The sequence below is a fragment of the Theropithecus gelada genome, chromosome 12 (genome assembly GCF_003255815.1).
Source record: "Theropithecus gelada isolate Dixy chromosome 12, Tgel_1.0, whole genome shotgun sequence".
In the NCBI taxonomy this organism is placed as follows: Eukaryota; Metazoa; Chordata; class Mammalia; order Primates; family Cercopithecidae; genus Theropithecus; species Theropithecus gelada.
This window is the reverse complement of record NC_037680.1, coordinates 15,572,845-15,599,499: the sequence shown is the minus strand read 5'-3', so window position 1 is coordinate 15,599,499 and position 26,655 is coordinate 15,572,845. Positions and strand designations below refer to the sequence as shown.

The 26,655-nt window shown below is 36.4% G+C and overlaps 1 protein-coding gene across 1 annotated transcript in view; it reads right to left on the bottom strand.

Moving 5' to 3' along the window:
* The window catches only part of THSD7B (thrombospondin type 1 domain containing 7B), an 886,725-nt gene that overhangs the window by 200,214 nt on the left and 659,856 nt on the right, over positions 1 to 26,655 (bottom strand). The window contains exon 15 of the mRNA XM_025405082.1: positions 22,226 to 22,404. Coding sequence (XP_025260867.1) covers positions 22,226 to 22,404 — 179 coding nt within the window. The remainder of the gene's footprint in view (positions 1 to 22,225; positions 22,405 to 26,655) is intronic.

Below are 26,655 nucleotides of genomic sequence, written 5' to 3'. Positions count from 1 at the left end.
TTTGCTCTTTTAAAATCTTGACTGCCACCTGATGTGTCTGTGTTATGATTCAGATGTTTAAACTAAAAGAGAGCTAACAAGAAAATAAAGAAATACTTCTTGTGAGACATCTAGCATTCCCATACTTCTCAGTCAAGTTCAGTTGACTATGTGGTCTCTATATTGGGAGACTGGGGATAGAAAGTGCCACTGGTAAAGCTAGAAAAAAACTAGAGAAAAGGGAAACCAAAGGGAGTGGACTTTGACAAGTAAAAGCTGAAACCATTCAATCTGTTTCCTCCAGGTCTAATGACTTAAATGGGAATAGGAATAAGCAGAAAAGAATCCAGGGAAATGGCTGATTAATGGCACACAAAGTAAATTTCTGGAAAAACTATAGTAACCAAACATCAGAAAATTGAGGAGCAATTTGAAAGCTGTGTTTATATAGAGGAATTATGAATGGTATGGTAAACATATGTACAAATACATTGAACATACACTTCGGTAGAATGAAAATATTATCCTTGGAATTCAAGTCTCTATCAAAAATGATACCATGAAAAATAATGTGGTGGGTTTTAAGAAAGTGGAAAGGGCTTAGATCACAGATGGAAATTATTTCACTCATTTATGTCACATGCCTACGATCTGCAGGTGTTGGAGTTTAAGACCTTTGGTTAGTCATCTTCCTCTTGTTCATATTGCAGTGCTGCATTTGTTACATGGTAGCTGCTCATGAATATTAACTGCTTGTCTTCATGCCAGAATATGAGATTTGTGGAAAGTTCATTAAATTATTTCAATTTAAATAGAAAAGAAATTAAGAAAAGTTTCTTGAAGCAACCATAAAAAAACAATAGAACAAGTTTCATTATAAATGGTCACCCGCAGTACTGCCTTTTGCTTTTTGCCCTCAGCACAGAACATTTTCTGGCCCTTGTCCAGCCACGTCTCTCCCCACAGTGAAGAAGCTGCAGAGTCTAGGGGACATGCCATTGGGAGCCTGCACCTAAATCCTGTGTCACAAGCTCTGGACCCCAAAGTTCTCCCCAAAATGGGTTTGAATTGCTTTGAGGACTTGCATGAGCCTCTTTTCTAGATTTATCCTCCTGAGGCTGAGGACTGCACCCTCTTCCCATGTGATGACCCCTAGACCTGAGGAGATGGCAGTGGACAGAACTTATCCAAGTAGACTGGGGTTTCTGGGACAGAGTAGGGATGAACAAGCAGGAATGCAAAACACAGTGTGAAGACGGGCTCTTCCTATGGCACCACGTGCCACCCCAGAACTTTGAGAATCATAAATTTGAACTTAGGCTTCTGAGTAGTTATGAACATATATTTGTCCAGGTAGAAGGATAAAATATATTTTACATAACAGTTTGTTGGCTTGGTTTATAACTTAATTATTTAAACATATGAAATGTGGATGTGTATTTGAATTCCCTCTCCAAATCACAAATATTAAGGGATGAGCCTGGCTTTTGATGTTTGGCTTAGAAATAGGAACAGCTGACCAGGTGCAGTGGCTTACACTTATAATTGCAGCACTTTGGGGGGGCCAAGGCTGGTGGGTCACCTGAGGTCGGGAGTTCAAGACCAGCCTGGACAACACAGCAAACCCCATCTCTATTAAAAATATAAAATATTAGCCAGGCATGGTGGTAGGCACCTGTAATCCCAGCTACTTGGGAGGCTGAGACAGGAGAATCACTTGAACCTGGGAGGTGGAGTTTGCAGTGAGTTGAGATTGTGCCATTGCATTCCAGCCTGAGTGATGAAGTGAGACTCTGTCAAAAGAAGAAAGAAAGAAAAGAAAGAAAGAAAGAAAGAAAGAAAGAAAGAAAGAAAGAAAGAAAGAAAGAAAGAAAGAAAGAAAGAGGAAGGAAGAAAGAAAGGAACAAAGAAAAAGAGGAAGGAAGGAAGGAAGGGAAGAAGGAAGGAAGGGAGGAAGGGAAGGAAGGGAAGGAAGGGAAGGAAGGGAAGGAGGGAAGGAAAGGAAGGAAAGGAAGGAAGGAAAGAGGGAAGGAAGGAGAAGGACTGGGGGAAGACGGAGGGAAGATGGCCATTATATTGGTATATTCTGTCTAAAGACCATAGACATTCTCAGATTCAGCTGAAGTGTGGCAGACATTCTGATTTTTAAAGGAATATTAGGAATCCAAATTTCAATGCAGAAAATTCTAATTTCAAAATCTCCACAACTAATTTTTAAAATTAACAGCTGTTAGCAAACACTGACTAGTTCAAATAATGTATTCTGTAACTGAGACCTGGCCAGAGCCCCACTAGCTTATAATGGTTTGGGCTTGAAGAAAATTTATAACATTATGGAGTTTCCAATGCTCTTCTTTCAGCACCCTTACCAGCATCGTGATTAATGATAATGGCTACCTATCATTACATGCCAGGTGTTACATTAAGATTTTTGAACATGCTATTTCGACAGCATTCATACTTCCCAATGTTTTTTGTTTGTTTGTTTTCATCCACGGGAAAGCTGAGGAGCTCAACCAACCATTTCCACTTGTCTAGTCTCTTTTATAATAATTTGTAACAAGAAATCTGTTTATCCTTTTGCTCAGCAAGTACAGTAAGGATAAAGTATATGGTCATGGATTAGAACATTTACCTGGTCTGTGAAGAGATTAAACCTTGGTGCAAATTGTTGTAATTAAGTGAGTTAATCTGCTTCCCATATTGATTCCAAGTCTGTAATTCAATAATAGGTTCTGGGCAAGTGAAACTTGAACCTTCTAAGCAATATGGGCATTGGGCATAAAACTCTTCTGCTTCTATGCCAATAAAGTGTCATATCTCGATTACAACTTCTTTTATAGCTTTTCCATAACTCCTTCAAATGGTCTTCTAGATGGGCTATAAAGTAGTTAATCAGAGTAAATTAAAATTTGTACTTAGTACTAAAATGTAAATTAATTGTGTGTTTTCCCCCAAATCTAACCATTTGAAACATCTGGTATGGATATTTTAGTGCTTCATTCACTCTAATGGTGATAATTTTAGCAAGTTGTTAAAAATTACTTCTCACTTCCCCATCATAGTAGTCCAAAGGATGCAGCTAATGTTTCAGCATTGAAGCATCTCTTGCAAACTCATTAGAGAGACAACCAGTCCTCTTTGGTTCATCATAAAGTAAAATAGAGCAGAACGTTATCATCTGTCCACTGCCCACCAGACAATGAAACCACTGTCCTTATTGTGAAAAAAGTTTAAAGTTTTCAAGAATCAAGGGCATTAAGTACAGAAAATTAATCTTTTCGCTGCCAAGTTTTATATTTTTGCATATCAATTTCCCCCAGCTGTGATAGTTTCTTTTATAACATCTGCTGGAAAGGAGGGATGCAAAGTGATTGTATTTAAGCACAGCAAAACTTATTTGATGATTAAGGCCAACAGAATTATGGGAATTTTGTGACATGTAAATGATATAAATTATATAAAAACTAAAAATGCTCATTACTTTTAATTAAGAAATAAGTCAGGAAAGATTTTTCCAATGTTCTGAATAACATGCATTACAAATGACTGATAATAATTCATGCAAAGAGGATCACATATTGAATTCAGAATGTTCATATTTCAGTTTTACATTACAAAGCTATTTCTATTCAGTTTTCTTTCTCTTAGTACTTCTCTATCTCTATTTAGCATTATGCAGCTAACTTCATTAATTTTTCTCCCCAGAATTATTCAGTATTCTACTCAGTTATCTTTCTGGTTTGGTCTCTCAGACGTGGGAGACTTAAATGTTAGTCCCTGTAATCCCAAGGGTGGGGAGCCAGAATCTAGACAGATCCAGATAGGTCTACATTCAAACCACTACATGTTCCATTTTCATAAATTCTTTTCCCTGGACTTTATTGAACTTGCATTTGTTTCAGTTTCATATAGACATGGCCTACTCAATTACATAAAAACCAACATTTTTAAAAAGTGGACAAATACACAGAATTAGCAATTCAGTAGTCAACAAAAAGCCCCAATCTCTTTTGACTACACCAACACATTAAAAGGACTGAATCAAACTATTTCCCTTTTACTCTCTTTCACAGGGCTTTATGCTACCTGTCTGGTTTCTAGTTCTGACTGATGTAGAAGGTAAACACCATAAATAATCCACAGGGAAGTTCATAGAAGGCCAAAAATGGAATCCGAAAGTAAAGTATCTAAATATACATGCTAACTATTCTCCAGTGACTCAATTTACTCACAGAAAATAATGTAATACTTTCACTATGTCAAAAGTTCTACCCACCTCCCCACTCCCCAGCTCCCTTACACACACAAATCTGTTTGCCTCTAAAGCTTTTATTTTTTCTTTTCTTTTTTGTTTGAGGCACACAGACTTTCACTCACATGGTTCCAAGTGCTCAGCCCTTGGAGACTCATGATGACAATGGAAGATAAGACACATGCCTTCTAGCATCTTCAAGTTTAGAGGACAAACCAGGAGAGGCACATGCAAAATGGTAGAACATTAGAAAATAACTAGATGGGTATGTAAATATTAAACCAAGCTTTAAGTGTTTGATGTCTCATTGCCTTGCACTTTCTAAGATTCTACCCACACCTATACTGAATGTGTCATCCCTCTGGGACTTTTTAAACTTTTTATAGCAACTGTATATCTAAATCTAAATATATAAATCTCCTTAAATGACAGTTTTCACTGGGATTTCTTTTCATAAATACAGGCTCTTATTTCACTTTCATGCAGAATAATACGCAGCTCTATTTCTCCCTGCCAGCTGCTATTGTTACATGCATTACCAAATGGTGTTGCAACTTTGAATAGTTTACAGAAGGTTTAACTTGGATCAAAACATTCTTGAGAAATCTATAGAAAATATTAGGCTTAGTTTTCTTCATTAGTATTCTTATGAGCCCTCATTGATATGTGCATAATTTTACTATGCCTTTAAATCATTCATAAATAACCCAAAAAGGCTTACATGGTTACAGAGGTCAGAGAAAACAGAAGGAGAAACATGTGTTGTATGCATGTATTGCTTATCTGATTTGGGGTTTGCTTATTTATCATTTGAGTGAAGCACTGGAAAGTTGTTTACAGAAAATAGCTTGCAAGATAGAATCATCCCTTTGCCAAAAACATAAGCGTCAAGGAAGAGCCCAGGTCAATGCAACTCATATACTCCCAGAGAAAGTATTCGGCCATTTTTCCCAACACAAATGAGACTTTCTGATATGTGACATAAAATATTACTTAATTTTCCCATCTCAATATTTTATTTAAAACTATATGCTTATCAAATTAGGTATCAAAAAGAGAGTAACATTAAGTGTATATAGTGGACATTCTTATTTACTCCTCAACAAGCATTCCACCCTAGGTGATCTGCCTACAGAAAAAACCTCCCAACTAGTTAAGATACAGTAGCATCTCAAAGTGTAATCTGCAGACCAGCAGCTCTGCCCTCATCTGGCAGCTGTTCGAAGTGCAGGCTATCTCCTTTTCCCCAGACCTACTCAATCACAGTGTGCACTGAAGCAACATCTGTCAGATGATTCATGTACATATTAAAGTCTGAGAAGTCCTGGCCTCCCACACCATATAACAAATGCATTCCAGGTGTGACTGAGACATTGCTGTCACCACCCCGCAGAGCCCAGGGTCTCAGATCGTTCACTGTTGCCTTCAGCAGTTCTGAACATGTATCCCAGTTCGTCAAATATTACAGATTTCTATATGTGCCAAGAAGTTTAAGAAATAAAAGGTTGGAAACCACTTGTCTGAGCAAATCAAGCTCTTCCAAGGACTTCTTCCAATGAGTAGTTCACGAATGCAGCTTCAGTCAGTGCGGCATGAGGGAAAGGCTTCTGTGGGAGCTGGGGAGACACTGGGAGAATCTTGTTGTACCTAAGATTCCCAGAAGAGCAACACCCTCTTATTCTTTGGTCACTGCTGCTTCAGGAGGCTACTCTGCAAACTGCTGGGCCGTCTTGCTAACAACCAGAGAATGAAGCCAACACTGAAGATGACAAAGCAGAGAGAAACGAAAAGAAGCTCTGTCTTTATGACATTGCTGAGCCACAGAGCCAACCTGCCCTGGAGCCTCCATAACCTCTGGACTTCTTGCTATATGAGGTAATGCATTTCCTTACTCTTCAAGCTCATTTGGCTTAAGGTTTCTTTTAGTTGCAAATCATCCTAATAAACAGGAGAAGGGGCAATTTTACTGGCTGAGTGCAAACTGGTTTCATGTATATTTGAAAAAGATATAGCAGCTCGGATGCCATAAGCATCTAGAGTAGCCGTGTCCAATCTTTTGGCTTCCCTGAACCACATTGGAAGAAGAATTGTCTTGGGCTATACATAAAACACAGTAACACTAATGATAGCTGATGAGCTAAGAAAAAAAAAATCACACACAAAAAAACATCTCATAATGTTTTAAGAAAGTTTACAAATTTGTGTTGGGCCACATTCAAAGCCGTCCTGGGCCACATGCAGGACACAGGTTGGACAAGCTTTATCCAGAGCATTATTATTGATACTTCACACTTTACGACCTCCCATTCAAAACTCCTGGAATGCCAGTTCTCAATGGAAACTCACTGAGCAGTAGAGTAAAATAAATGTGTGATGAATAAATGAAAGAATGAATGAATAATAGCACAACTACACTAAGTTAAAGCCTTCCAAAATATTTACAATTACCTTGAATTCCATTTTATTGTTACCACTTATCTTTTTGAAAGCTACTGGGGCTTATTAACAAAATACTGTTTGCTACAAAATTCTCATCCATATAATAAACTCATATCATTTTATCCACCTGCATAACACTTGAAATGTTTTTAATTATATAGCTCGAGGATACACATGTAATATTTAACAAATAATGCAAAGGAAAATACATTTACCACCATATCGTGCCACTCCAAACCATGGGGCCATGAAATAACTTATGTTTTATTTTTCCACATAGAGGAATACACACAGCCATCAGGTAAGGTCTTTCCCTGCCTAAGGAACAGAAAGTTGTTGGAAGTTACAGGTTCAGTTAAACCATCTTCCAAAAGAGATTACTTGCTCATGGTAAAGGCCACTTGACATTAGTGGTTCAGAGAGTCATTGTCAGAAGGGAATATTAGAGGATGAAGTCGGAGTGCCACTGGCTTGTTTGTGTCTAAGAACAACGAACATGTAGTGCACACCCAGGTTACTGATGTGTCTTATTGCACTTGCATTCCTTTGGGTGGAAGATGTATTCAAAGTAGGAGAGAATAACAATGGACCAAGTGTCAGGACCCCTGTTCTAGTCAGTAATTAGGTGTCACATCACCTCTCTGAACCCCAGTTACCTCATTCGCAGAAGGAAGGGGTTGCCTCAGACAGCAATTCTCAGTCCTATCTGCCCATTAGAATCACCTGGAGATTTATAAACATATGGACAGTTGGATCACATCACTAGAGATTCTGATTTAATTGGTCTAGGAAGAGGAGTAGGGGTCATAAATCTTCTCATGTAAATCTAACGTGCAGTCATGTTTGGCAACTAGTAGATTAGATATTTTTAGGTTTCTACCCAACTTGAACTATCTATTACTCTAGTATCCAATTGTCCTGGAATGTCTTAGTTATGTTCAGCCAGGTTCTCTTTGTTGTTGTTGTTGTTTTTTTCATGCATGGGGAATGCCATCGAAGGGGCTCACATCCCAGTCTCACCCTACTCTGCCTCCTGCTTACTCCCAGTTTCAGACAAATTTCAGACAAACAAAACCATACTTGCTAGCAGTGGTAGAAAGGAGGGTTAATGTACAGCAGAACACATAAAGAAGAAAAAAAGGATCCTTGTAGGGTTGTTCTGAAGCCTTTGCATGTCCTTATTTCTCTCTCCTAAATTGGGACATGCTTTGGGCTCTACACCCAGATTTGCTCTTTGCAATAACCTTGATTCAACATCCACAAAGGATAAGGAATCAGTCTCAGGAGAGACCACATAAGATTGCAGAGCGAGATGATTATACACCCATTTTACTCCAAACACAAGCGACTAAAGATACACATCTAATCGACCACTGGGCTATCATAAAATATATTTTTATTGGAAATAAAATGTACTTCTGGTTTCGACATGGATAGCACAGACCACACACTATCCTCAGTAAAAGTAAATAAATAAATAAATAAAATAACTTTTTAAAAAGCCAATTAAGCCAATTGAGCAGCTTTTCAATATGGAGATAATAATAGTAGCAACTTTTCACTGTGCTCTGGCCAAATTCCAACTGCTGGCATCTGTATTTCTATGCCTAAGGGTCTCTTCCAGAACAGAAGACGGCTTATGCTTAGTACAAGGTGCAAAGACTTAACATTCCCTCCATTAGGGACTCTCAGAAATTTCCTTATGAATATCCCAGCTCCCTGGCCCTTCAGGTGAGATAAATCTGAGGCATGTGTTCTGCACAGCCTCCAAGAGTTACCCACAAGCTTAAACTTCAGTGGCCACTATGGTACCTGGCTTAACAATGTATCTCTCTTGGCTTCTTTTTTTTTGTAACACTTCTTACTCACTTTCCTAATGGTGTTGTCTGCACTTAAAAATAAAATTCTTGCTCTTGAATCCTGCACTGTTTCTGGGAGAACTCAACCTAAGATAACACTGTTAGCAGTTTTTAAGGCATTCGTGGGACCTAAGTAGTATATGTTTTGGGGGTGTTGGGGAGGGACAAACATTAAAACCAAAAAGTAAATGAGGAAATCATATTGTAGTGTAATATGAGAGACCCAAACAGATGCCCCTCTATCAATTATGATGGACCCAAAGGTTAAAAAACAGTTATCTACAAGTTAGGGATTCAGGGTCTGGCTAGCATGACAAATATCTATACGCCTATGGGCTAAACCTCCTAACCATAGGAGCCATCAGCTCTGATTTACAACCCAGACCTACAACTCTGAGTAGACATGGGACCAGCCTTACAAACATCCTTTTCTGATAAGCTATTGCAGACTTTAAGCCAGTTTTAGTCAGCTTATAGAGGTTGTACACAAGCTGTCTTTGTGTCTCACAGATCACTTTTTGACATAAAGTGCAAAATTCCACCTCATTGTAATGCTAAAGCCCTCCCAAAGTGAAGATGAGATATTCATTACATATATGTCTATTCATTGTTCATGCACTCACCTTGCCTCATAAATATGTATAGCTTTTCCCCCAAACCTGCCAAATATGGATGATACTGACTCTGTGAGGCAAAAAACCCAATACATCCTTCTCCTCTTCAAAGAATGAACATCTTTTGTACACACTGGAGACTTTTCCTTCCAGGCTTGATAACCAATATTGCCAACAAAGCTCTTGTAGCTATTATTTAGCCATCCTGTTGGCCTTTGGGATGACAGTAGAAGAAGAAAAACCACAGAAGGGTAAATGGGGGGAGTGATGGGGGTTAGGGGCAGCATGTTATATTAAATAGGTTGTCAGGTAGGAAAGAGTAAAAAGTTGAGTTTGTTTCAGACTCCCAGAAAAAGAGAAGAAAAAAAAAAGCAGTTGAGTTTGAACAAGATTTTAAAATATGGTATAAAAATACATGCATGGAAGTGTGAAATGTCCCTTTAAATGAGCAAAATATAAAATTTCGGACCAATTATAAGTTTAATACAGTTGTGTCTCCTTGCTCTGAATACAGAGAAAAGCAACCACAACTTCTGTCTTGGTGTTGTAGTTGCCCCCTGTCTTACACTACATGATCCTTGCTGTCTCTAGATTTGCGAACTGTCTTTATTTACATGACAATTGAACATGATTTTAAATCCAATGTAGAAGGAATTTGATGAGTAGTTCCCAGAAAAGGGCAATAGAGCAAGCTCAAATACAGTACTGTGCCCCCTTCCCCATGGGGGATACATTCTAAGACTCCCAGTGGATGCCTGAAACTGCAGATAGTGCCAAACCCTGTATTACTATGTATGGACTTGTTTTCCTTCTTCACAATTTCACAGATAGAAAATTTACTCTTACCATAGATCTCAGCAACTTTAGCATACAATTTTTTTTCTTTCCTTATTAAGTTGAGAATTTGTACCTATTCACTTAAAGGAAGCACTTCATGGCTTCTCTTTGGCATATATGAATTTTGAGTTTCACTACCCTTGTGCTTTTGAGCCATTTTTAAGGAAAAGAATGGTTACTTGAACACAGGCACTGCAATACCACAACAGCCAATCTTGTCAACCTAAAAGGAAGAAGGTGAGGCTAAATTAATATTGAGAGTTTATCTGGGCCAATGTTGAGGGTTGCAGCCTGGAACACACTTCCAGGTTACCTTGCAGAGTGCTTTGGAGAACAAAGGAGAGCCTCAAGTTTTGTTTGTTTGTTTGTTTTCTTTTGTTTTAAAAGGACGAATCAGGAGAGGGAGCAATTACAAAAGTTGGTTGTCAGGCATTCGTATTGGCTTATAGAAATAGCATTGGTTAGTGATTGGCTATGCGTTGGTGAGCTACAGCATGCACAGCATTTCATGGCTACTTGGCCTCAGTTAGTCTAGAGGCCACATAGCAAGTGGCTTCAAAAGATAATTACTTAGCTCAAGAGGGAGTGAGCGAATGCTGTTACATTTTAAATGCCCCTGTGAGCTTTTATAACTTAAAGAAGGTCACATTTCTCAGATATAGAGTTGTTCATTTTTCTTTCTCAATCTGCTAACCAAGAGGGCTACTAAGTGACTAACTGGTAAATAGAGTATACAGCGTGGAGACACTGGACAAAGGGATGTTTCATGTCCCAAGCAGGATACAGATATGTGGCATGAGATTTCATCACTCTATTCAGGATGCTGCACAATTTAAAACTTATGGATTGTTTATGTCTGGAATTTTTATTTTAATATTGACTGCAGGTAACTGAATCCATGGAAAGCAAAACTGCAGACAAAGGCAGATTACTATATACAATTTCATTAAAGAATCTCTGGTGACTTGCAAAGTAAGTTGAAAGACAAGTTTTATTGAGACACCATATTTGATATCAATCAGCTGATTTAGATGATCAACCTGAGGACATGAAACTTTCACACTCTTTATGAGACAGCCTGGATGAGGACTGATGAGGAGATAGAAAGACAAAAGTGGCCCCTTCCGTCTGAATCCTCAGCAGTTTACCTGAGCATGGTTATTTAAGCATGTCTCTGGCTCAGAAAAGTGTTATTGGGGAAGGTCATAAAACATTTTTAAAACTATACCATGTCGTTTGTATGTTATCTCAAAGGCAACAAGAAGTTTTGAAAATTTTTAAGGCATATTAGACTAATGATATAGAAAATTCATTAAGGTTTCTGTATGAAGAATAGATTGAAGAGGAGGGAAGGAGATAAGAGACAGAGGAAACATAATGGTTATGATGGTTATTTTGGAGTGCAGTGAGCAGAGTCCAGAGGGAAGGTAGTGCTCATGTACTTTTGCCATTTGGGGCAATATATATGACTCAGGAGTAGGCAGCCGTTACTGATATGCTGTGATGAGAAGTGTTGAAATAAACATTTATTGTACCCATATGGCTTTTACACCTCTTTTCATGGTTTCAGGTCATACGTTAAGTCATTATCTAAAATTATCTACTATCTGTATTTAGGAAGACCTGTGATAGTTTACCAGTTAAGATGAAATGCCAATTGCTTACTGAAATGGAATATACACATATCCTATGATCTAGCAATTCTACTCTTAGGCATGTACTGAACAGAAATGCATACACATGTGTCTACTATTAAAAGACTTATACAAGAATGGTCAGAGTGTTATTTGTAATAGCCCCAGACTGGAAATAATCCAAATGCCCATCAACAGTAAAATGACAAAATGTGGTATATACAATAAAATAATGAAGTATATACAATGAAATAAGGCACTAAAAATCAACAAAATATTGCTACATGTAACAACATGAATAATAATATTAAGTAGAAAAAGGTAGACACGAAAGAGTACATAATGCAAAATTCCACTTACGTAAAGTTGTTTTCCTCAGTGATAAAACTAATCTATTATGTTTAAAATCTGCATAGCAGTTATATTTAGTGAGAGGAAGGTGGCAGCGAAGGATTTAGGAAACAGAGGGGTCATCTGATATATTGATGATACGTTATTTCTTGATCTGGGTAGTAAGTGAGTGAGAATGTTTACTTTGTGAAAATGCATGGAGTTGTGTACCTAATGATTTGTGTGCCTTTCTGTATGCACTCCTTCTTATAAATATACAAAAAGGGCTAAAGAATTACACATTCATGGGAAGTTATTTAAAAGTTATATTACTTTTTGTCATTAGGGAAAAAATGCTATGCCAAATAAGTGTTTAGGAATAAAATAAAACAGACTGCTTCCATACAGGATGCAGTGACAACAGCTTTTCCTATGCATCTAAGCTGAATCATTACAATGAAAACATTTGAGTCCAAATGCTCCAGGAGATAATTGAAAAAAGAGGAGCAATCTGCATAACTTATTTCTAAAAGGCAATATAATATAAATAAAAGTAAACTGATGAGGAAATAGATATTACATGTTAGAGACCAAGAAAAAGTTTTCATACTTAATATGTATCAAATACTTACTGTGTATCAAGCAATGAGATATGAAGTTTATATTCATTTTAGCTTATTTAATAATCATAATAAGCTTAGGAGATAGTTGTCACAGTTATACCCATTGACCAGATTATGAAATGGAGACTCAGAAAAGTTCAATTTGAAAAGAGAACTGATTGAGTCTTAACCACTTAATATACCAGTGGGTGACACTGGACAAGCTATTACATCCTCTAAACCTTAGTCTCCTCTTCCGTAAATGGAAGGGTCCTTACAGATTTGCTTTGAGTATGGTATTATGCAAATAAGGAGTGATTTCTTCCATTGTTTGAATTAGAAAGGATAGGCTAAGTCAACTGCAGAGAAAAGTTTTTCCATGGCTGACTTCAGAAGAAATGATGACTTCACTGGGCAAGAATCTTAACCCTGATAGTATTCACAAACCTGCCTGATCAGAAGAACCAGCAAAAATAAACCATTTTTGTTTTAGCAAATACACCTTCCTTGATCTGCTCTGAGTGTACTAAACTACAGATTCCAGAGCAGGTGCCTGGGAAGCTGTTTTTATAACAATCTCCTCCCAATCCCAGTGATTTTTCCATTCTTATGACCAATAATGGTTACGATCAATAAACTCTGGATTTCAAAAGACTTAGATAGGCTCCTCAGAGAGATTAATTTTATCTTGAATTTTTTTTTTTTTTTTTTTTTTTAAAGACAGAGTCTCACTCTGTCACCCAGGCTGGAGTACAGTGGCACAATCTCGGCTCACTGCAACCTCCACTTCCTAGGTTCAAGCGATTCTCCTGCCTCACCCTCCCAAGTAGCTGGGATTACAGGCACCCATCACCACCCCTGGCTAATTTTTGTATTTTTAGTAGAGATGGGGTTTTGCCATGTTGGCCGGGCTGGTCTTGAACTCCTGATCTCAAGTGATCTGCCTGTCTCGGCCTCTCGAAGTGCTGAGATTACAGGCTTGAGCCACCATATCCAGTCTTTTTATCTTGAATCTTAAGTCATGTAGATAAAAATAAAATCATGTTTTTAAGAAATGTTTTTCTGCAGGAAACTGTGACAATGTATAGGTCACTTGCTTTCTGTTACTTTATCTTAATATTGGAATGAAGTTTGAAAAAATCTAAAGAATGGGAGACTTAGCATGCAATTTAGAATCTTACTCTCAAATGGTATTAGGAAATTTCTTTTTTAATTTTTTTTTTTAAAGATACTGTACTCCCATCTGTTTGGATTTAATTTTCAAACTATTATAAGGGGTCCTTAAAAAGTTCATGGAAAATGTGTATGGTGAAAAAATTACACAGAGATTTCAAAATTTTTTGCACCAAAATAAACTCATATTAACTTCTTACAACATGTCTGGACAGGATCTAGTTTGATGCATTAAGAAAGATAAGATATCAGTTTGAAAAGAATCCCATCAGAGCAACATGAATTCTTCTAAAACTAGAGCAAGAACAAAAATCAAATTTATGGGGAATCTTGGGTACAAGAATGGTGTAATCATTGATCTTTATGAAAAGTTTATGGAGACAGTGCCCCAAATAAAGTATCAGTTTACAAAAAGATAACTCATTTTAAGAAGGGATTAGACAATGTTGAAGATGAAGCCCAAACGGGCAGACCATCCACATCAATTTTTGAGGAAAAATTTTATCTTGGTAGTGCCTGAATTGAAGGTAACTGATGACTAACAGTATAAACAATAGCCAACACTATAGATGTCTCAACTGCTGCAGCTTACACAATTCTGACTAAAAAAAATTAAACTTGAGCAAACTTTCCACTTGATGGGTGCCAAAACTGTTGCATCCAGATTAGCTGCAGACAAAAGCAGAGCTATAAATGGAAGTTTTTAAAAGTGGGATCCAGATTCTGATGCATTTTTTCAAAGAGTTGTAACAGGAAATGAAACATGGCTTTATCAGTACTATCCTAAAGACAAAGCAGTATCAAAGCAATGGCTACCAAGAGAAGTGGTCCAGTCAAAGGAAAAGCAGACCAGTCAAAAGCAGAGGCCATAACAACAGTTTTTTGGAATGCTCAAGGCATTTTGCTTGTTGACTTTCTGGAGGTTCAGAGAATGATCACATCCACTTATTGTGAGAGCGTTTTGAGAAAAAAATAATACAAACTTTAGCAGAAAGACCCCTGGGAAACCTTCACTAGAGATTCCCTCTTTATCACAACAATGCTCCTGCTTATTCCTTTCTTCAAACAAGAGCAATTTTGTGAGAGTTTTCATAGGAATCATTAGGCATCCACTTACAGTCCTGATTTGGTTCTTCTAACTTGTTTTTTGTTTTCTAATCTTAAAAAGAACTTGAAATGTACCCATTTTTCTTTAGTTAATAATGTAAAAAATGATTGATTGCATTGACATGGTTAAATGTCCAGAACCCTCAGTTATTTAGGGATGAACTAAATGGCTAGTATCATCACTTACAGAAGGGTCTTGACCTGGATGGAGCTTATGTTGAAAAAGTTTATCTTTTTTTATTTTTATCTGTTAATTCTATTTTTCCACAAACTTTTTAAAGTCCTCTAGTACATTTAGTATAAAAACTTTACACACATAGTTAAAATCAGATCCTTATTATTTCAGTGCCTAAAAGGAGGGGAGAGCTTTTCATTCTCTATTTAAAGCTTAAATGGCAGACCGATTCAGAGAAAATTTGAAAAGCAGGTTGTAACGTTTTTCTAGAAAACCACTTGGGAATTTCTACTTGAAGCACTTGGTTAAGAAGACAGTTTTGCAAAATTACAAACAGGATGACTTGATTTTCCTGTTGAAGCTAATGTTATCTAATATTTCAGGGCTCTAGGAGTTAAGGGACTAGGGATAATATGAGATATGGTAGGACAGTAAAAGACTTCCAATGGCAAACTTAGACAAAATTTGCCAGCTTCACAATTTTATAGCTGTCTCCAGCCAATCCTGACAACCCTGCCCAAGGGCAGCCTTGACAAGCCAGCCTAGAAGAGAACATTCTAGAGGTACATAGCAAATACCTCGAAAAACAGCTAAAAGGGAGTTTGGATGCATGCAGAGTAGCAATACCCAGTCTGAAAAAATATAGTAAAATGTAAGACTAAGTGGACAACAGATATAGGAAAATTGCTTCTCATGATTGATTCTGACAGCTCGCAAGAATAACAATCAAAGATTCAAAAGATTTAACAAGCCTGAGGGGGTAGTACTTTGCAATGATCTACAATAGAGTGTGTGTGGATACAAATGTTGGGGGAGAGGAATCTCTTGAGGAGAAGAAAACAATTTTTATTGGAAATGGCGAAAGGGCAAGAACAAAAAAGAAAAATTGCCTCTCCTCTGAGCTCCATTCAGCTCAATTAGCGCAATGCCACAACTTGAGAGCACAGAGTCAGGGCTAGCTGACCGGCATAAAGGATACAAATGGAAGAACACCAGCTTATATAAGGCATTTTATGCCACCTCCAAGATAGGGTACATGCCTGGGCTTTGGGATTATTACTATGTCAGAGAGAGGTAAAATGTTTTAGAGGTTTCGTCTTCTAAATTAAATCCTCCCAAACAGCCCTGAGTAATAAATCACTGCAGCCCTTAATTATATGGCACGTGATGGTTCATATTTAAAACAAGTTCTTATCCAAGGTAAAACCACCAACCTCCCCTCTGCATGTAAACACCGCATGTTCTCACTCATAGGTGGGAACTGAACAATGAGATCACTTGGACTCAGGAAGGGGAACATCACACACCGGGGCCTATCATGGGGAGGGGGGAGGGGGGAGGGATTGCATTGGGGGTTATACCTGATGTAAATGACGAGTTGATGGGTGCAGCAGACCAACATGGCACAAGTATACATATGTAACAAACCTGCACGTTATGCACATGTACCCTACAACTTAAAGTATAATAATAATAAATAAATTTAAAAAAAAAAAAAAAAGAATGGTGCACCTGAATGTGCTCAATCGTGGATCGGTTTGGGCTGCCTTCCATATGGATACCCAGGAAGATGACTTCTTGCTCCAGTAAAGTCTGGGGCTCCTGCCAAAGTTCTAAGTCCAAAGTGAGCAGCAGTCTGCCAGGAATGATCAGGCCTAGGTCAGGATCAGAGAGTTGGGCTGGTCGAAAAGATGCAAGAGGCCAACACCGATTAAACCAAATTAAATCTGAAGCATAGTCATATATTTCTGGGTAAACAAACGTTGTAATAGAATGACAGTTATCTTATTTTCACATCCCAACATGCTGCTAATATAGTTAGTGAAGCAGGATCAGAATGAGCATAAGCTACTTCTCCATAGAAACTGTTCTCACTCCAAAGTTATCTTCATTCTAAAATATATTTGTGTATCTTTGGAAAGAAGAAATTCTTAAAAATATCATTACCCTGCTATGAAAAATAAAATTTATTACATTATTCATTTCCAAATTTAGAGCACCTCTCTTTGGGGAGAAGACACGCCTTTAAAATAGCAATTGTTTCTAGAGAACACACATATTTAATTTATATTCTCTCATTCAGTTGCAAACATAATAAAAATATTTTCAAAATGCATTTAAATAGCATGTACTTATAAAAAGTACAGGTAATCTTGATACAAAATTTTTATTCAAACAAACTGAACACAGTGCTTTGCAATTAATAAACAAAATATAAAGATTTCTGGAACTCCCTTGGTTTCAACCGTGTGAAGAACTCACAAAGGGAAATGTAAATGTAATGTCCTCATATTTAATTTTCTATTAGGCAACATTAAAAAAATATGTAGCAAAAAATGTACAGTGCAAGTGCACTTAAATCTACTCAACACATTAGAGACTGAAAAATTAAAATATATTAGGTATTTTAATATGCAAAGCTGAGTCAAGGACATTAGCCAACTGACCTGATAATACAATAAACTATTTAGAAGACCTTTTATGCCTTGATAAGAGCTTTGGACAAGCTGCATGCTCAAAGTATTTAGCATCACAAATACACTTAGCGGAAAGCTACACGAGTATTGCTGTCATTTAGGCACCTCTAGAGAAAGAGCTATCATGGTGATAGGTTTTGGTTTAAAAAGGAGGCATTTATGAAAGATGATAAATGCTGATTTCACTAACAGATTCAGACCAATTTATGAGAAGCATGTGTACGTAATAGCAACCTTCCCATTTATATTGTTATGTTAGATTGCAATGGGGAATGAAACACCCAAAATGCTCCAGAAAAATTTTGAAAGACTCTTTGGGCAATAATAATTTGGAGATTCTGATTTCTTTCCTCTAAAAGATCTCGCATTTATGAGAATTCTAATGACAAATCACAGCATAAGAGACCAGAGTTCTAATATATTTTTTAATTTCTGTGGAACTAGGCACCACTCATCCAGACAGAAAGCTACCTTTTAAATAAGGTTTCCAGTGAATACAATTTGACAACCCACAAGATAATGTACAGGGGCTGGAATGAGTTGCAAAAGTAGAAAGACAGCCCTTGCCCTCAAAAAGACCTCATATTCTAAAGAGAAACAGTGGAGGAGAATGAATAAGTATATGCAGGTATACTGACATTTACATAAACACACACACACATCAAAATTCAAGATTTTTATGAACAGTATGTTAGGCTCAATCTGACACATAATGTATCCTTCTCATGCCCAAATAGTAAAGATGTGTTCCTCTCTTAATGTTATAATTTGGTTACCTTTCTTTCAAAGCTCTTACTTATGGGTAAAAATGCAATAGGGTATTAATCTGGTTCCAAAAATAGGAAAGTAAATCGAAAACTAAAACAAATTGGACAGGAGACGAATAATCTAAAGCTAGCAGTAAAATTGAACTTTATAAAAAAGTCTCAGTGGGTATAACTCTAAATATACCATATGCCTAGCCTAGAGAAACAAATAGTGGCCTCCTCTAAAGAATTGCCATAAATAATAGAAGCTGGGGAATATTTTTTAAAAATGAAAATTGCTGACAACCCAATTTATCGTCATATGAATTACGAAAATATGAGTAACGTCAAACAAAGCTCTATATAAAGTATAACATACACATGGGATTCTACTATACATAAGAACAAATATATAATGAAGTCACCACAGAGATCTTTCCAAAAACATACTTATACACACACACAGACACATACACACAGATAGATAGATAGATAGATAGATAGATAGATAGATAGATAGATAGATAGAATGGCTCTGAAGATAATTTCTTTTAAATTTAGGATTTTTCACTACATTATTTCAAAAACTTATGAGTGAGAGAGAGGACTTATTACTTATTGTCCTGATCAATTAACTCATGATAAGATATAAAGTATGTGTGGAGAAAAGTGATTCCTTATACACATTTGGTGCAAATATAAACTAGTAAAGCCATTATGGAAAATTATATGGCAATTCCTCAAAAAATTAAAAGTAGCATTATATGATCCAGCAATCCCAATTCTGGGTACTTACTCCAAAAATTTGAAATCAGTATGTTGAAGAGATGTCTGCACTCCCATACTCATTACAGCACTATTTACAACAGTCAATTATGGAATCAACCTAAGTGTACATCAACAGATGAGTGGATAAAGAAAATGTGATATAGATACACAATGGGATACTATTCAACCTTAAAAAGAAAGAAACCTTGCCCTTTGAGACTGCATGGATGCAACTGGAAAACCTTGTAAGTGAAATAATCCAGACACAGAAAGAAAAATACTGCATGCTTTCACTTACATGTGGAATCCAAAACTATCAAGTTCATAGAAACACTGAGTAGAATGGTGGTAATCAAAGGCTGGAAGTCGAGGGAAGGGGAGATGATGCTTAAAGGGCACAAAATCTCAGGAGAAATACATTTTACTTTCAATTGAGATATATTGCATACCATGGTAAATGTAGTTAATAATAGTGTATTATACATTTCAAAATTGCTATGAAAATAAATTTTAAGTCAGCGTGGTGGCTCACACCTGTAACCCCAGCACTTTGGGAGGCTAATGCGGGCAGATCACGAGGTCAGGAGATTGAAACCATCCTGGTTAACACAGTGAAACCCCGTCTCTACTAAAAATACAAAAAATTAGCCGGGCATGGTGGTGGGTGCCTGTAGTCCCAGCTACTCAGGAGGCTGAGGCAAGAGAATGGCGTGAACCTGGGAGGCAGAGCTTGCAGTGAGCAGAGATCATGCCACTGCACTCCAGCCTGGGCGACAGAGCAAGACTCTGTCTCAAAAAAAAAAAAAAAGAAGTAAATTTCAAATGTTCTTAGCAGAGAAGAAAAAGTATTTGAGGTAACAGATATGTTAACTAGCCTGATTTAATTTTTCCACACTGTACTCATAAATTACACATCATTTTGTACCCCCCATATTGTCAATTTACAATAAACAAATTTTTTTTTTTTTTTTTTTTTTGAGACGGCCTCGATCTCCTGACCTCGTGATCCGCCCGTCTCGGCCTCCCAAAGTGCTGGGATTACAGGCTTGAGCCACCGCGCCCGGCCAAAATTTTTTTAAGATACACAGATTGGGGTGAGGTTCTTAATTTAGCCACATACATACTTGATATCTGAAATCTCTTTATAACAAAATAAAAGTCAAACTAAATTCTATTTCTGATCATTAAAACTCAGGATTCTTTTTTGAGCATCAAGAAAAACCAAAAAGAAAATATCTTTGGAAGGCTGCAATTGCCTTCTGGAACTCAAAAGTTAGAAATACCCTCTACAGACAGACTTACCTTCACTTATTGAATTGATGTGATTATTCTTGAACTTTGATTTAATTTCTAGTTTGTACAATTTCCCAAGGGTATAAGTGCTACATGTTAATAAATTGTTTAGAACAAGTTTCTTTTAAGACACTACAGGCACCCAAATACTGTTGTGTCATCCCTTCATAAAATGAGTTATTTTTATCTTATTCTTACTCTCAAATATTATAGATATGTCTATACATTTGCCTTCACATACTGAGAATAAAGTCTGAAAGTCAGAGTTCAAATAAAATCGTTTTATTCTTTTGATAATTTCCTAGTTCATAAAATTAGCATATTAAAATAAGTGTTTAACACTAGTGTTATCAAGGCTTAGCTTTCATTGATGGTTTTGAGGAAGATATAAAAAAATTATCATACATTATTTATAAGTGCTTAATTCTTTTCATTTTAAATGCCCAGAAAATTCCCCCAGGGATGGGCAAATAGTCTTTATACAGAGTATTTCCCTCAAAGTCTCCCTCCTGAACATAAACCTGCATTATTTCTTTCTTTGTAAGGCTTATCTCTTCAGACTATCTCTGCGTTAATTATTTCTCTCCTGTTTTCACTAATCATATTTTACTCTCCTGTCACCAAAATCTTGCGAGGTTTTTTTTTTTTTCAACCTTTACATTGATTTTATAATCCTCTGCTTTGTTTTCCCTAAAAGGTTCATATCTTCTTTAAGAGAATAAACTATGGTCATTATTTTATCATATAACCTTAAAAATCAAGACTAGCATAATAACTATGCTCTGTTTTAGAACTTAAACATATCTTGTTGAAATTTTTTTTTAAATTTCAGTGAGTTATATGTCTTTTATAAAAACTTAGAGAAAAATAGCTAAAGAGATTGGTCCTGAATTGACACATATTATTCAAGTCTGAGCAGTAATAAACATGCCTTTAAAATTAATTAAGAAAAGACATATGAGATTTTCCTTACATTAAACAGCATGCATAGAGTGAATGGAATTGAGAGGGTAGAAATTCATATTCTACAATTAGTAATAGAAGCATGTGTAGCTATTCTCTTAAGTTTCCCAATTACAGAGGATCCACCAACTCATATTAGACACACTTCACCTGTCTAAAAATTTAAAAAATCTTTTAACCAAAATCATCTTGTACTCAACTTAGTCAATTGATTAATGTAATATCAGTCCTAATCTAATAATCAGTATGCAATCATGGGAGAAATTTGAGTCCTTTATTATAATTCTTAACAAAATCTTAGACTCTATTATATGTACAAAGCCAACTGAAATACTCTAATCAACTTTGATTGCTTAGGATGGCAATTTCATTAGACATGTATATGGAAAGGGATCTATCAGGGTTTTATTTATGAAAATATCTATGATTTTTGAGAAAGCAGGTAGAGAACTAGTTCAAAAGAGATTTATAGACTTGTGGAAGATTTGGCAAGATTGAGAATGAAAAACATTAAGATAAAGTGTTAGGTGAAAGAAAAATAGAACACCATTTTTGGAGTTGATGGATAAGGCCACTAATCATATTGCCATGAATGATGTAAGTGATACTCTCCCAACATTATTACTTATGTTGAAATATATATGTGTATATATACACACACACACACATACATATATACATCCAACTTTTAAAATATCAAAATTATAGCTTAAGATCATTTAAATATCAATTTGATTTGATTCTGTAAATATTATTACTGCTAAGGATATCAAGTTTGTCTCAGCATTATCTGGAGGGGGCCAAGCTTCGATTACTAATACTATTATTTTAATTTTGGCCCCCTTAATCCTTCTTCTGATATTGTGATAACTTTTCATGAGCTCCTTGTAATAAGAGAATGACTTCAATTTCAATGGGAAATAATGATGAGGATAACTTTTTTAGCTTTTTATTTGTTGCTTCATGTACTTTACCTGGTTCTTGAGATCCAGTTTGGGACATGGTCGTCCTCCATTGTAAGGTTTTTCTTTTAGCCATTTGGATCGAATTCTCACTCCAATTCCACAAGATGAACTGCAAGACCCCCAACTAGACCAATCGCTTAACTTGCAATCAAATGGGCAGGGTATGACACATTTTTCTTGAATGTAACCTAACAGAAAAAGATTTAAGAGAAGAGAGGAAAGTCTGATTAAAATGTACTGATCAAATTCACTTTCTATTTCCATGATCACAGTTTGGATTTTTCAACAATATTGCTGTAGTAGGTTCAATAATTTTGTACTCAAATAAACAGACCAAAGTTTTAAGAAATAAATAAATATGACATCTGCATTCAAATTTGTGCCATTCTGTTTACTTTGTAGGCAATTTTGGGATGAAAGGAACAGGAAAAAGTACACAGTTCTGGTTTCTGATAAGAAGGAATGAGGTAGCTCAGAGCTAAAGATGGTGCTATCTCCCCTCACTGGGCTTTGTGTTTTCCATCCTATGATTCCTACAATTCACTGTCTGGAAGAGGGATCATAAAAGAGTCCATCTTTCTTAAGGGTCTATGATCTGCAAGGCTTTCACTGAAAAAGATGTTGATTCTGTAATGTGACTTGGGGATGGGAAGAAGACAGACAGTGGACCACAGATTAGGAAGAGTGGGATATTATTGAAAGAAGACAGTAGAAGAATAGCAAAAAGTCGTATAATGGGATATTGCACTGAAATCAAGAGATGTGGGTTGAAGTACAGCTTTAGAAGTTCTAGCTTTACTTGGCCTTGCTTGTGTCTTCAGCCCACTTCTTGCTACAGTCTTTCTCTGGATAATCTCACTGTTTTAACTATCACCTCTAATAATCACTATCAAATATATACTTCCAATGCAGATCTCTCCACTAAATTCTGTACCATCTACTGAACCACTCTAATTTGATGCCCAATTTACTGAAAATTCAACATGTCTAAAACTGAGGCCACCAATTTCCTAAAAATTTATACTTCTCTTGTGTTCCTTTCCCAATTAACTGCAGCATCATCTGATTCCTGTATCCTGTTGTACATGCCTGTATAATCTCTTCTGCTTGACTGTGGGAAGGAACTGTGAATGTGACAGAATGTCCCTCCCATTATTAGGTTATGGTATATGGCAAAGGTGAAGGGAATTTACAGATATGATTAATATACCATATCAGTTAATCAGATTGCGATATACTAGGTGGGCCTGGCTTAATCGGGTGAAGAACCTTAAAAGAGGGCCTGGGTCCTTTTGTGTAGAGAGAGAGAGATTCTCCTGCTGGCCTTGAAAAAGAAAATAGCCATGCTATGAAATGCTGATGGCATGGTCACATGACAGGAAACTGCAAACAGCCTCTAGGACCTGAGGGTAGCCCCTTGCTGTCAGCTAGCAGGAACACAGGGCCTTCAGGCCCACAGCTGCATGGAGATAAATTCTGCCAAAAACATGAGGGAGTTCAGAAGAGGAGCTTTCCCCAGCCAAGCCTCTGCTGAGATCTCAACCCCAGCCCACACCTTGATTTTAACCAAGTGAAGCCCTTAAGCAGAGAATCCAGAGAAGCTGTGTCTGAACTTCAGCCCCATGCAAACTGTGAGATAATAAAGATTGTTTTGAGATGTGAAGTCAGCGTTATTATTTTATGCAACAATGGAAAAGCTAAGAAGTTATCCAAAATAAATATCTCCAGTTAGCTTAGACACTCCTCCATCATTCTACATAAACATTAAAATGTATCACAAATCCTTATATTAAAACAAACAAATAAGTCCCCTATTCTACAACTCCTTTGTCAGGCCCTAATTCAAGATCGCACCATTTCTGCCCCAGAATAATGACATATTCTCTCCACAAGTCTGCCTTTCTTTTTCTTAATTGTTCTGTTTTGGTATCTGTCAATTACTCTGAGGGGGGGAAAAAAAGATCATTTTCTAAAATACAAAATAACTTTTATTACTCCTTTTTTGAAACCTTTGCCAAATCCCCATTGCCTTTATAATAAAATGTCAACACACTTTACAAAAACAAAACAAACAAACAAACAAAACCAAAAAAAAAAAAGCATTCTTTATAAAGACTCTAAACAATGGTTTACAACCTCGTCTGTAAAATCTATGTCCATTCCCCAGGACCAACCATAGACCAATTCTACCTGAATCTCAGAGGATGGGACGCAGGAAAGGGTCGTTTTTAAACACATTCAGGTGATTCTGAGGCCTGCCTACCAAACTTATTGCTCCTCCCACCCTCCCATCTCTTCTGTCTTAAATTACACCTACACAGACTACTCCATCTTCTGCACAAGCCTTTGCTTGTGCAAAAATTAGTTATTTTCCTAACCAGCTTAGCCTCCCTGGTTCATTACTTTAACCACTCTCTTGCCAATTTGGTTGATGGCCTCATCCCAGTGTTCTGCCATCCCAGGCTGGAAAAACTTCAGACTTAGTTTCCTCCAACTGTCTTCCTTCTCTGTTCTTAAAACAGTGCTGCCAAACAGAGATGAAGAAAATGCTGATACCACACTGGAAACACTTTAATATGTACTCTACCTTCAACCAATTTCCCACACCGCTTAGCCATTCTTCTGAGTTTTCTTCTCACTCTGATTCCATAGACAGCTCTTTCAAACCTCCACCTATTTTCAAACTTCTAAGACCTCACATCTTCCTCACATCTTCCTTCACAAAAAAAAGCAAGAAATGGACGAGACTCCTTCAGTTTCCTATGAATGTGTCTGTATGCATTCTCATATTTTTTCTTCTCTCTTCATATTAACATGAAAAAGGTGTCCATTTTCCTATATAAGGAACATTCTTCATTTCCACCATCTCCCCTGGTCTACAGACTCTTTCAGAACCTTGTTTCCTTGATTCTTCCTCTCTCTCTCTCTCTCTCTCTCTATATATATATATATATATATATACACACACACACACATACACACACACACATATAATATATATGTATATATATAAAATATTTATATTTCTTTCAGATTAATATTAGAATGACTTTAAATTTCCCCAATAATAGTCATTGACAAGAGAGAATACACTAAAATCTAAAAGTGATCAGAAAAGATCCTTCTGGAGTTGAAAAAAAAAATGCTCCAATAGACACTCCTAAAAGACTAATCCTCTAACATAATGTTAATTTTACAGTCATTTCTAAGGAGTTTCGATTACTAATTCACTATTAGATACATAGTAAAAGCTAAATAAAGGATTAAAAAGAAGCCACAACATTACTTAATTTTAGAGAGAAACTGAGTCACAAAATGCTTTCATTTGCTACCAAATAAAAAGAGGAAAACTAGAAATTAGGTGGGATTAACTCTCATGGCATGCATACTTCACAAATGCAAATCTGAAATTCAAGGAGGTTTCAGATAAACTTTAAATGTTTGAAAGTCTATGTAGACCCTATGTTAAAGCAGATTTTGAAGTAGATGCCCTTTTAATTGAGATTTTAAATCATTTTCTTCTACACTTGCATATTGAAGGATTTTAATTAGCAAGCCTGTAGCAATACTTCTTTTTTTCTTTCCCTATGATAAGAAGTAAACCCAGAGGATCTCTATGAAAGTCAAGGTTATAAATTCAATGAGTAAAAAATAATTTTGAAATTCAACAGGACTAAGCAACAGTGACATTTATTTTTCAGGAAAATTATTTTCATGCCAGAGTATACCCCAAAGGAAAATTCATAGTGAGGAATATTAATACTTGCATATTCTTATACCTATCTCATATTCAAAAGGATTAGTTTTACCCACATACTTAACACTTACAGTTTTTGGCAACAGAATATAATCAAATGTGACTATGTACAAGGTTGACCTGCCACATAAAAACTCTAATTTCTAACTACAGAAGTCCAACTAATGTTTAAAAAACTCATTTCCACAAAATACACCACAGAATCTCTGTTCCCATCTACATAATATTTCATGGCAACACTCATACATCTAAACCTAATTGCTACCAAAAAAAGCAGTTTTTTCTACCAAAAAGTGTTTTACACTACAGTTTATATGCAGAATACACTGTTTGGACCATCTTATTACTTGGCTTAGGGATACTTCAATGTTTTATTTTAGTTATCAGTGTGCACATAGAATTAGGAGTGAAGTAGTCACTACAGAATTATCAGTGGAGAATACACCAAACTTTGTACTTTTGTAAACCATATTCATTATACATAGTATATGCTCAAAAAATATCCTATTACAGATAAAGATGCACTGAATAGGATTCATTAATACTATCTCTATCGATGTTACAACCAGTGTTATTTATTTAATGATCTACTAAATAGAGTTGAAGCCCAGAGACTTGGAATGAAAGGACTTTTCAGTCTATATGTCTAATCCCCAAAGACTGAAGCCTTTGAGTTAGCATA